This window comes from Uloborus diversus, chromosome 6, assembly GCF_026930045.1.
Source record: "Uloborus diversus isolate 005 chromosome 6, Udiv.v.3.1, whole genome shotgun sequence".
Classification (NCBI taxonomy): domain Eukaryota; kingdom Metazoa; phylum Arthropoda; class Arachnida; order Araneae; family Uloboridae; genus Uloborus; species Uloborus diversus.
The window spans coordinates 160,704,797-160,718,310 of record NC_072736.1 but is presented as its reverse complement, the minus strand read 5'-3'; the positions used below and the strand labels follow the sequence as shown (position 1 = coordinate 160,718,310).

At 34.9% G+C, this 13,514-nt stretch overlaps 1 protein-coding gene across 1 annotated transcript in view; it reads left to right on the top strand.

Annotated features, from left to right (window-relative positions):
* Window positions 1-13,514, top strand: part of LOC129224035 (RING finger protein nhl-1-like) — a gene marked incomplete in the record, with an annotated part of 53,195 nt that overhangs the window by 18,617 nt on the left and 21,064 nt on the right. Inside the window, 3 exon segments of the mRNA XM_054858433.1 lie at window positions 2,354-2,538; window positions 9,123-9,296; window positions 12,376-12,650. Of these exon segments, the coding sequence (XP_054714408.1) occupies window positions 2,354-2,538; window positions 9,123-9,296; window positions 12,376-12,650 (634 nt within the window).

Here is a 13,514-nt window from a genome sequence, read left to right as displayed (position 1 = left end):
TTTTAAAGGAAACTCCATTGCATCCTGGGTCCAAATTAACAATTTTGGACCCCCGTTGCAGCCGAACTAGGGCCTATGCAGTCAAACCGCTTTACCTGTGCTCATATCTAGTAGAAATTGACCTTTACCTAGAATTTTGTCCAAATCCGTGACCCTCAAGGTCGTGCCGTTTGGTAGTAAGTTTATGTGAAATACTACGTAAAAGAACTCTACAAATATAAATACATTTTGAAACTTTTTGTACTAAAGTGTTCTTATGAATAATTTAAGGAGCTCTCCTTATCTTTGTTTCAGAGCTTCCCCAATCCACATGCTCTGCAGCAAAAATTATTTTATTTTTACTAGCTGCGTGCCCGGCGTTGCACGGGCTACTTAAAAAATGAAAGAGATGTCCAATTGATGTTTTTGTATTACTCTGACATCAGTTTCTAAAGTGCTAAGGAATAAATAAATACGCGTAATGCAAGGTTTGCAAAACACCAGTAGAGCATATTTTTGGCACAAATCTCTTTAACGTTAATCATAGTTATCAATGATACAAGTTAAGAGTATTTTCAATAAGCACAAAAGAAGAAAATATATGCATTATCAACTATAATCTGTACTCACGTTAAAATGAATTACATCTGATCGACTAATTTATGTACAATTACAATCAGCTTTTTACATAAAATGACACACACTTTTTGGTTGATTGCGTGAAACTGAAGCACCAAGACTAAATAAATACCAATAAGCATAAATTTAATACCAAGTCATCAGATTCCAATTTAGCTTTAGTTAAAATCCTTAAAAACAAAAATTTTTGTTCAACTCTGTTTCACTTAAAGAAATCCAAACAATCTTAATTTAACATGTTCTTTTAACGTTACAAACTGTGTTTCAACAAGAAGGAAAAAGAGATATTGAAATTCGAAAACTCACCCATGTGACGGGAAAAAGTCCAACAAAATAAATATAATTAGTCACACATCCTAAATGTATCAAAATATGAGGTCGGTGAATGATAAACTTACACTACAATCAATAAACATAGCTAAAGAAACAACTTTCATATGCTGAAAAGAGTTAAGTACGTTGAATTTAAAAAATAAAAAAAGACAGACGATAAAATAAAAGCTATGTCCGAATAGGGCAACCAATTTTAAACTAATTTAAAATGAAATTCTAGATGGAAACGTTGTTTTAAGATTTGGACAGCAGCCGAAAAAAATCTCTTTTAAAAGAATTATTAGAATTTTACTTGCTCACCCATATGCAAAATGGCAACAGGAAAGAAATAAAAATTCCTGAATAGCGTTATGTTAATTAACGTTTTAATTAATATCTTCGCTAATTAAAGTCGCACAATTACGAAATTGGTCCTATTGTTTTCTTTGGAAAATTTCGAATTGATCGGTATCGCGTTTGACTCTCGATTCGCAGCGGTTCTCGAGAAAATAGATCTTCAGACAGACAGACAGACAGACGCGAACAGATTTTAATATTATAGTGGATTTGCTTTCAACTGAACAGTTAAAAAATCTCCTGGCTAAAAATTAGGTTTAGTTTTTGTCCCTTATATTGAAATTCATTTTCTTAAATTATGTTTATGTAATTCATATAACAACTTTTAAAGTTTAACCATGGCCTTACTAGATGGCGCTGGCGCTTAACGGGCCTTGACAGTTTATGACTTTTCTGTGTTAAACCGATGCAGCTCATGCATCCACCAATCAATTTCAACGTTTCAAGGTTTGTTTATTTTTGATTGGACGTTGCCCATTTTGACCGCAAGAGGCGCTCCAGGGAACCCCTGCATTCACCAATCAATGGCAACGTAATGAAAACATGTGTTCCTTGTAGCGCTCTCTTTGTTGCCATGAGTTTCAGCTATTATCACGGTCTGTAAGAATGAAGTGGGGCCATGGCTTAACACACGTAGCACAGTCAGTAGCACTCTTTCATAAACGTTGTAAAATGGTTGTTAAATGAGTGACAACCACTTTGAAACGTTTAAATGTTATGTCTGCTACTTGGGTCGTAGTTTAGATTTATGAAAACTACATCTTAGTCAAGTCAAATCGCTTCTAAAACGTTCTGTTTTGCAGTCAAAATAAGTCGATATGACTTTGCGGTAACGGAGCCACGAGGGCAAACAATGTATTCGTTCCGGAACATCTTTTACAATGCTTTTTCGATAATAATTTTATATCCGCTCAGTTTTAAGCTAACCGAGCTGTTGTAAACTCTGGCTTGAGGGGAGACTAATGAAAATTTTGTTTGATTATTTTTATGCACACTATTATGCACACTATATGTTTAGATACTTCTTCGATTCTAACTCACGATTGCATCATTAAAAAACTTGCAGGTCGTGATCATGACCGCAGAGAAGGTGCCTCAGACGATCAAGAAGCTTCTACCTTGGAGGATGGCTCCGTCAATTGTCAACCTGACCACGTGACCGAGACAGAAGATGCTACACGAGGTCCACTGTCGGGGGTTATAAGAATTCTTGACAGTCCTCATGTAATGGAAAGGCTACATAATAGTGAGGTGAGCAAAAAAGGGTCTCTGAATTTTTGCTTCACCATGGTCCGCGAAAAATGTGACAAACTGTATGAGTAGGGGAATATGGGGCAAAGTGAAATGGTGAAATATTTACTTTGCTTTTAGTGCCACCAATCTGGTAATATTTTAACGATGTAGTAACACATGTTGTCTATTCCAGTCAAGAAAAAATTACCTCTGAAAATTGCAGAATGTGATAATTCAAGCAATTTTCAAAAATTGATACTCATATTGTAATATTTGGTTGTAAGTCGAAAATTATTTTCGGCATTATTAAATGATAAAGTTCTTGTAATTAACAGTTGAAATATTAATTTAGATCTTCTAATAATCGGTGCAGTATTTATTTAGTTAGTATTAAGCTTATTTCTATTTTAAATATTTTGTGCAATTAGACAAGAACATGCGGAGCAAAGTGAAAAAGTTAATTTCGTTTAATTGTTCAATCATTTATTAAATGTCTTACGCATTTTTTTTAATTACTTTATAACATATCTTAATTTAGCAATTCACTTATTTATTCACTTATTTTCTTATGCATTCATTCTTTTACTAACTCATTTATTCGTCCTCATGCATTAATGAGTTAGTTAATTTACTTAATTATTCGTTTATTTTTTTTTATAGTATAATTTCATTTGTTCATTCAAACTTTTCTTTACTGATTCATTTCATCAAAAATACTTTTTATAATTGAATAGAAAATATTTCATTACAAAAAAAAAATTCATTTTTCACTTTGCCCCATGAAAAAAAAAATTACAATTTTCCACTTTTTTTTTAAGCGAAAATTTACTCACAAAAGCAAAAAATACTGTTTAAATGAAAGTTTTTTATAAAATACAATGTTCTTTCTTTATGTACTGTAATTTCTAAATCAAATTTCCATTTTTTTTCATTTTGAAAAAGCAGTGTCATCTTAACCATTTCACTTTGCTCCAAATTCCCCTACTGCTGTTTGTAAACAAAGAAATATGTACTGGTCCGACACAACATTAGGTAGTCTTTAAATATTTCTTAAGAAAATGTAGGCAGTTTATTTACAAATATCCCAATCATCGAGTAACGCTCCTGATGTCATCAACAATGAAACTCGCACAACGGCGTGATAATTTGATAATAAGTTTTGGTAATTTTTAACGTACAGGGAAAGGCTTTATTTCGACAAGGCTGAACTCGATCCGGTCACTTAACTATTTTACTGGCAAGACTGTCATTTCAGAGGAATGAACGAACGAAAAAGCGGTCAACAACGAACATTAACTACTGGAGTTTAGGGTTAATCCACTGGAGTTAGGGTTGCGATTTCAACTATCAAAATATCCCCAAACAGGCAATGGCTTCGTTAAAAATGTAGAATCAATTTTCACCCGCCATACCTCGACGGGCGATTTTCTAGTGTATAAGATAGTCGTTAATAATTGCTAAATTACTCACAACAATTAAGCGAATATCATAAACTACCGTAAACACAAACACGTATTCACCTGTGCATTTAAACACGATAAAACACAGAGATGGAGTTCAGAGCTTTAACATCATACTGAGCTAAGCATACTCTCAGCGGAGTGAAAAACCAGGCTTGCTTCGAATATTTTCTACTAGTGGTACCCGCACGGCTTTGCCCGTAGTTGAAAATTGAAAGGTCATTTGGTTCGCCTGTATTTTTACAAATGATGGATGATGAATTTCTCGCCAATTTGCTATTTTAATTTGCTCGCCCCTGTTACCGTTCCACGTTATGATAATTTGGTAATTTACTCGTCCATGTTGTGATAATTTACTCGGAGAAATGTTCTTAAAATTGGAATAGAAAAAAAAACAAAATCGAATTTTCGAAAAATCGCTTCGAGATGCACACCTCCATGCTACAAACTAATTTTTGCGCCAAATTTCATGAAAATCAGCAGAACGGTCTAGGCGCTATGCGCGTCACAGAGATCCAGACATCCCGACAGAGAGAGATCCCGACATCCAGACAGAGAGACTTTCAGCTTTAATATTTCCTAGAGGTTACTGGGTTCATCAATGGAATCTATTTATTCTGTTAGGTTTGAATTGAAATACTATAGTTAGATATGAGATTCAAAATCTGGAGAGGCGTGGTGATTTCTCGCAAAATTTGACGCCAAAAATAAGTCGTCTTAGAGGATACTAATTTGGCGATATCTCTTAAATTTCTCGCCAATGCCATGGGCGCAATGTTAAACGGTGCATAGCAAGTAGAATCAACATACAGGTAAAGTTTCAAGAACTAAGTCAATTTTGACTAAAAATTATTAGAATAAACACCAAAACTTAGCGAGATCACAAGAAACTAAACTCATAAAAACAATAACTATTTATAAAAGTTGTAACAGTATTAGTTGTTAACAAATTCAAGAAAAAAAACTAATTTTAAAGCAATAAAAAATTTCATAGCAATTTTTTCGCTTCGTGGTGCCACGGCTGTAAGCTGTAATACATAGAGTTCAGTCCCTTGTTTTTTAACATAAATTTGCTCTTGACTTATGACTAGGTGCATTAACTTATAAGAACGTTATTGATCTCCCCCCCCCCCCCTCCACACCCCCCTGCAAAAAAAAGCTCTTCCCAAAAATGTCAACTATGATGCATTTTCTATTTCAAAATATTCAAAACATTTCGCTAGAATTATCTGTGACTCTTGTCTTCTACGATCATTACTAGCAAAAATACCCGGCGTTGCCTGGGACAGTAATAATTGTGAGAAACTATCGCTACTTTCATTCGTTTTCTGTTTTAACTGAAGGAACTCAAAACACACCGCTTTGAAATCGAGCTTCTTACTTAACCCATAAAAGTAAAATAGCAATAAGTATAAAGAACAAAATAGTATTCAGTTAGAAACGAAAGCACGACATTTAAGCATATAAAAATGTAAAGAATTTCCAAAATATGAACTAATAAGAACAAAGATCACTAAAAAAACCGCGCGCTTTATTTAATTAAATAGAACACACACACACACAAAGAAGAAAAAAAAAAGCTCTCTACCATGTTTCCCTAAGTGTGCAAAAAGTAGAGAAAAGTAGAGTTTCCAAATATTTAAATGACTTTAAATTTATGTTTGCTAGAAGCCTTGACTCAAAATTTTCATTTTGATTACTATTAATATTGCTGTTGTAAGGCAACGAGTTTTTGTAACAATGGGTTTTATATTTAATCATTTAATGGGGATTACATGAAATTTACTGTAAGTTTTCCATCCTAACTTTTTTTAAACTAAGTTTTTTAGAAATAAATTAGAGCCTATGTTGCTTCCTGGTAATGTAGCTGTCTGTGATGAAAAAATTGTTAAAATCGGTCCAGTAGTTTTGAAGATTACCCCAGACATACATACAGAAGTAATCTTTTATGTATATAGATTACGGAAAAATAATCAAGAGGAGATTGGTTTAGCAAAAACAAATAGCATAGGCAGCTTGAGGCAGCGCACACGCTAAATCATTACCTGAAAAATTATTTTCAAATATAAGCAAAATGACATTTTGGACATGCCACCTCTTTTCTCCCTGAAAATACAGAAAGAAAATAAGTTATTGATATTAAAAACTTATGCATATCATATTCCATCTCGAACTAATTTTAAAACCAATAATTGCTTTATTGACTTCGTTAAATATGTATTAAAGATAAATCGTTTTGTGGAAAAGTTGAAAACTTCTGCAACATAGGGAAAGGAAAGTGTATGAGTTAAAATTTACTTTTCTGTAGGTAATTTCTTATTATTTAAACAACTAGAAGATCGCCTGTCAAGGTATGATGGGTGAAAATTGCTTCTACATTTGAACGAAGCAATTGCCTGTTTGATGAACTTTGATAGTTGAAATTTCAAATTTCAACCCTAACTCCAGCGGATTAACCCTAAACTCCAGTAGATAGCGTTCATTGTTGACCAGTTTTTTTGTTTCTTCTTTACTAATAATAAAGCTGAAAGTCTCTCTGTCCGGAGGATGTCTGGATGTCTGGATGTCTGTAGGATGTCTGTGACGCGCATAGCGCCTAGACCGTTCGGCCGATTTTCATGAAATTTGGCACAAAGTTAGTTTGTAGCATGGGGGTGTGCACCTCGAAGCGATTTTTCGAAAATTCGATGTGGTTCTTTTTTTATTCCAATTTTAAGAAAAAAACTATCATAAATTGCGAAATTATCATAACGTGGAACCTTAACATGGCACAAGCCAATTGGCGAGATACGAAATTATCATAACGTGGAACTGTAACGTCGGTACAAGCCAATTGGCGAGAAAATTCACCATACATTATTTGTAAATATACAGGCAAACCAAAAGACTTTTAATTTTTCTATTACGGGCGAAGCCGTGCGGGTGCCACTAGTCATTCTCCTAAAATGAGAGTTATACCAGTGAAACAGTTAAGCAGTGGAAACGCAGTAGAAAGATGCGCTAAACTGCGTCATTTGCGACGTCATCAAGACCACGCCTTGTTTGAAAAATCGGCTATTTAAAAAAATTAATTAAAAAATAACTATTGGGAAAATAAAAGTATTTTTTGGGTTCGTGTTTTTTTTTTATAGTTTGTTTGTTTAATCTATAAATTTCAGTGACTAAAAGTAGTACTTCTGACTGAAGGAAACAACCCCATTGATGTCACGCTTTGAAGGGAGGAGGGGGGTTTCGTGAAATTGTCAGTTTGATTAAGGTAGGGGGAGGGAGAGGGTAACAAGAAGTGTGAGATCGCGCAATTTTATTGGAATATTTTTGTGAATAATAGCGTGACATGTGTGATGAAGGGGGGGGGAGCGGGGGGTACGGTGAAATGTGACACTTCAAGACAAAAGGAGAGGGGGTTAAAAATGTTGAAAAAAAGTTTGGTATCATTTACGGATAGTCCCTAAGCCGCAGACGTACTCTTTTTCACAACAAGAAATTTTTTGACTTGCGCGAGGGTTCTCGGAACGCATCCCTTTCGTAAGTCAAGAATCTAACTTAAATTAATTTTAATGTACAGTTAAACGAAAATATTTCTTACTGTTAATCTTATTGTTACACCCTTTAATAAATTTCCGTTACTTGCTTTTTTGTTTTTCTCTCTCTCTTTATTTAGCACTAACCGGGTGCCCGGCGCTGCCCGGGTAGTACTATAATAGAAACGTTATAGAGAACAATCACAATTGAATAATACGGCAAATAAAATTTTGAATAATGTGACAAATCAAATTATTTACTTAGATAAAAAACTATCTTCAGCTATAAGAACAAAAACAAACATTGACGAAATAAAGAAAACAAAACTCAATAGGAAATCCTACAAAATCAAATTATACACCTGAATATCATGGGAAAAAACACATTCAAAAATCAGTTTGTTTACCACAACAGCGTAGCCAACCACGCGTCTGAGCCTTGCGGCATGGTTCCTCGCAGCTATCGACACTGTCGGACAGTACCCTCTCGATGAGTTAACTTACCCCGCCATCTATTAGGAATACATAGAACTAAACAATTAATTAAATATTTAATATGCAATTACAAATATTTCGGTCAATTTGATTTAAAAAAAATAGCCTATAGCCTTTTTCAATAAATGAACTATTCAACACAAAAAGAATTTTTCAATTCGAACCAGTAAGTCCTGAGATTACCGCTTTCAAATAAACAAGCAAACTCTTCAGCTTTATATTATTAGTATAGACTAGCTGCGTTGCCGGCTTTGCCCGGTCTACCATGAAAATAAAAATTGTGTCAAGTGATTTATGTTCAACAATCAGGCTTAAATAAAAGAAAAAAAAACATCATGCAGAATTTCCCTTCCAGACAATGATGACAGTATTAAAATACTTTTAAGAAATTAAAATGGAAAATATGGATTTAAAAAGCGTAACCATGGAAACATAAAATAAAATAAGTTTAAGAAATTAAAGTTTGAAAAGTACAATGGATTCAAAAAGCGTAACCATGGAAACGCGAAAATGAAATGGTAAACAACTTGAATGGAAATGGGATTTTTAGAACTTGATTTAAAAAGTCTTGTAACTTTGTTTCTTTTGGATTTAGAAGCTCACTTTTTTGACCATAATTCGAGTTGGATCTGGAGTAAAAAATATCGCTTTTTCCAATGGTGTCAAAAAAAAAAAAAAACCTGTGGGACAATTCCTTCACTTTTTATTGATTTATTTAATGAAGAAAGTAGTGCCTAAATTTCAGCTAAGCCTAAAAAAAATCGAGCTAAAAACGCAAATAACTCCCGCCGTAATAAAGTTAGAGCATTGAAACAAATTGTTTAGAACGTGAAAAATGTAACCCTTTCTAACGATATGTAATATTAATATCTGCAAGTAATTTTTCACCCTCATATTACGTTAAATTGGAATTAAAAAAAGAACTACTCGTCGAATGTTTTTCGAACTGGTCTGCAAACCCTTCCGGTGCTGAAAGAAAGATACTGAGAAAATTTCAGCGAAATCGTCCGGGTAGTTCTCGAGTTTTGCGCGTTCAAACAAACAGACGCTTTTTAGAGACTTCATTTTATACTACGTAGAGATTCATATTCAATATTTTTGAGATCTCATTACCGATATTTCACAGGTGAAACAAAAAAAGCAGCGTGAGGAAGAGGAACGCAAAGCAAACCTACCCCCTCCAGCGCCACCACCTGTTCCCCGACCAATGACGAGGCAGTTGAGCGAGGATGAGATCGAGAAGCAAAAGAAAGAAAACAAAGCAGCAGCAGCAGCGGCAAGCAGTGCTGCTAGCAATAAGGTGCGTAAGCGAAAAAAAAAAAGCATCTATAGTGCATTCAGCAAGAAGTGTTGGTGGAAGTAAACAAAGCAACTTGATGCTTGGCGATACTGTTGTCTGCTTGGCGATAGAATGATTGAAAACAGCTCCCGACAACGACAAGATAAATGTTAATGAACAGAATCGCCAATCTGGCGAGCAATTCATGGAAGTGGCAGATGTTGGCAGCGAACATTAACCCTCTTTATTTACTTCCGCTATCACTTCTTCATGAATGCACTACACTTTTTTTTAAAGAAATGATTTTTTTTAGCAAGCAATTTGAATGTTAAAACTTTCGTCTGTGAAAAGTATTATACTGCAATTGCGACTTCTATATTCTATTTCGAATCTTTGATTGCTCTAAAAATCTTCAGCAACCAATGCTTACTTGTGTTTCTACACCTTGACATGCTATTAACCATACTGTGTACTATTACCATACTGTGATGTGTGTAGAAAAATGTCTAAAGAGGCTACTATTTTAAGAAGTGTCATATACTTTTGAAATCTGATTGTATCTATCTATCTATGGTCTTCACTCCACCTTCTTCCGAACGACAGAGAATTGACAATCAAACAAGATATCGATAGATTCGTAATTTTTTGGGATCATATGTAGGTCGTTTTTCTTCGTTTTTAACTAGCAGAAATAATATTTAAAACGTAAATTCAAAGACTTTTCTACCACTCGAAGGAAAGCACATGTTGGCACGCTGCCAAATCCTACCCTTAGAATCTTTTCTAGGTTGTGTTTTTCTCGCCTTTGCAAAACCGAGGCCTTTTTTTCCCCCCTACGGCTTATGTTTCCTCTGATGGCTGGTGGTAGAGTCCTTTCCTCGAATATGCTCTTTCCCTTTGCTTTCACATTTGTAAATAAATCACTAAGATTTTTTGCAGACACTTAAACACTTGATAGAAGACATTTCTCTTTGGGCAATCGCAAAGTGTTTAATTTTGTTAATTTGTGCGTAAAAACGCTTTTAATTTGTGACTTCCTATTGTTTTAATGAAGAATAATCTGGACACCCCTCAGAGAAATTGTCGTAACTAATTCAAAAATAAAATCGAGGTTAGGACAAGATGCGATGTTACACTATACCGCGTTGAAAGAAATTACAGACCAAAGTAAATCTAACATTCTAATGAAAAACTAAAAGCGGTACAAAGTTAACGACATGGTTCAAAATTACCCCAAATGACATTGCAAAAGTTATACGGATAATCATAAGCAGAATCTAATGGTTCCAGAATGATTTTTGTATTCATCCTGAAAAGATGAAAAAACATTCTATTTGACAATATTAAGTAATCTACATGCAAAATACCTACAGCAAGGTTATGACCTTAAGAAACTAGTTTCGTCCTTGTTCTAAAATCATTAGTACGGCTAGGATAGTTAATAACCAAGCTGGATGTCATCTCATTCAAGTTGAGAGTAGCCGCGTTCAGAACACACTTTTCTACCCAGTAAATCCCCGCTCCGGCTCCGAAAAAAACCGGTAGAAAAATTCCCCGTTTACATATAAAAAGAGGTTGCATGATTGTACCTGAGAAGGCTGTTTTTACCCAGCATCCTTCGCGGCTATACACAGCGAGTAGGCGAACTTGTTTCGCGTAATGCATTCTGGGTAAAAACTCCGCATTTACTCCAAAAGGAAACAGGAGGGGGAAAAAACCCCAATTTCTCCCCGGTAATTAAGAGGAAGCGGTGAAAAGCAGGTTATTTGTGGGCTTTAAACTGTCCATATAAACACGGCTATTGACAACGAACTGGGAGTTAAAATAAATCTAAATTTTGACAGTTTGTTCGCACTCACAGCTTCAATGGAGACAACATCTGCCACCAGCTGGGCTATTGACTGTTCCAGACGGATGAGCAGGACCGCCAAGAGCCAGCTGGGCCCCCTAGCCAGTTTGGTCGCCAGGGCTCCTCCCCCAACCCCAAATCTCGCCAAATTTATACTACTACTATTCTGAGCCGGTCCCCTCAATGGAAGGAGCCCCTAGTTTCCGAGTAGGCTGACATGGCCTCTCGTCGGCCCTGCTGATCTGTCTATTAGGGAGGTTCGAAAAAATTGATTTTCTTTTCATTTTGGAATCGCGTTACCTCTTAAAAATTTAAGTTTGGTATTATCAATTGAGGAAAAATATAAAAAAAATTCTAAGTTGACATCTTCAGTTCGCGCATGAGTCTGAAAGTTTGAAATAACATGCTAAAAATTGAATTTTTCATAAAATGATAAAATTATTTTTTACATATTTTTGTAAGGCAACAGCCATAAATTGTCAGCATATAGCGAGTTTGAACCTAAAAAATTTTTTTATAGCTTTTAAATAGGTTCTTTCGTTTGCGGGTATACCTTAAAATCTTTTGAGATTTGAAGCCCAATTTAAGGCGTATGCGCAAACTAAAGATCTTATTTAAAAACTATGAAATTTTTTTTTTCGGTTCAAACTACGCTGTATCGCTCGTTTGGAAGAAGAGTGCCACAATACGAAATTTTTAATTTTCTTTCTTCTTCGCTTAAAGGCCTTCAAATGACATTGTCTTCTTTGGAAAAATTTGACAGCTTTTATGTTCGAATATTAACCACTGGAGAGCACAGCAAACTTAGTTTTTTTAATGCAAATTGCCTGAAAAGTTCAACTTTAAATGCTTCTCCTGTAAAATCTAATTTTTTCGTATTGTGGTAACTCTTCTTTTAAATGAGCGATGTACTGAAAATTTATGGCTGTTTCGTTATGAAAAAATACAAAGAAACTAATTTTATTATTTTCCGAAATTTTCAATTTTTAATTTATTTTTTCAATTTCTCAGCCTTATGCGCGAACTGAAGATGCCAACTTAAAATTTTTAATTTTTCCCCAATTGAGGATACCAAACTACAATTTTTGAGAGGTAACGCCGATTCAAAGATAAAGAAATCGATTTTTTCGGACCTCCCTAGTGTCCATTATAAATTCAAAACTGTAGTCTATTGATGTCAAAACCGGGATGTCGATATACATGGTATATCATTCGATTTGATATTAAAAACCAAAAATCTATGCACTTTAGGCACCAGAAGCTCGGAGTCCCAAAACGACGTATGGCACCAAAGACGAGGACACTTCTCGGAGCTACACACCAAAATATTCCACACCTCCTATAAGAAATTCTACAGAAGAGAGGAGAGGACAACAAAGGGAGGAGACGTCTTCGCCAAGGTTGAGAAATTGGCGAACAGGTAATTTGGCGACGGAAAGAGAAGTCTCTGTCAGTCCCCCAGGATCCCCAACACGCGGCAGAGACAAGCCTCCCGTCTCACCTAGGGGAAGAGATTTACCATCAAGGTGGGTATAAAAATGGCAACACATGATTTTTTAAAGTTATATATTTTTATGATAGTAGTTAGTGTCAAGAGATTTCAGAAAATTTTAATTGTTCTCTTTGCTGTAAGTTTTAGAAAGCTCCATCTGCAAATTATATCCTTACCAGAGAACCACACGAACAGTGTAATACTGAAAAATGTTTTAATAGGTTTATAATTTAAAGAGTACAATAAGACATTTTTGAAGCAAAATCTATTTGGCTTCGTGCCCTTGTTGTAGAGATATAAGGTCTTAAAGTCAGCCGAAAGTTTAAGAAAAGTACCAAACTTAAAGACTAAGTGAGAAATTTAAGTTACCAGCGCAATTTAACCGTCTGCATGTAGCAGCACAACTACCCGCGAGGCGTGTGAAAGATATCTTCCATTATTCGACGAAGCTCGCCAAATTTGGCAACTTTTCTTTAATTTTCGGCAGACTTTGACACCTCATATTTTGATAAAGAGAACACGAGGGCAAACAGTTTTTGTGTTCAGAGCATGCTTTACTATTTTCCTACGATTGCTACTTATTTTTTATTTTTTTCCTGTATTACATTATGCTTTCCTGGTTGAGACCAATTCTATGGAGTCGCTGATTCTAACAAAGATTTAAAATAAACCAATTGATGTACCACGAAAAGGCATCCAATTCCCCATGTTTACTATACTGTCATGTTTGTAGAAAAATGTCTAAAACGCTATTAACTTAAGAAGTATATCTCTTATAATTAAAAACTGAGCGTATCTATGTATCTATGTATGTTCAAGCTTCTTCTCCCGAACGACACTGAACTGACCATCGAACCAGGTATCGATGGATTCGTAATCTTCCCGTCTTCATGTTTGG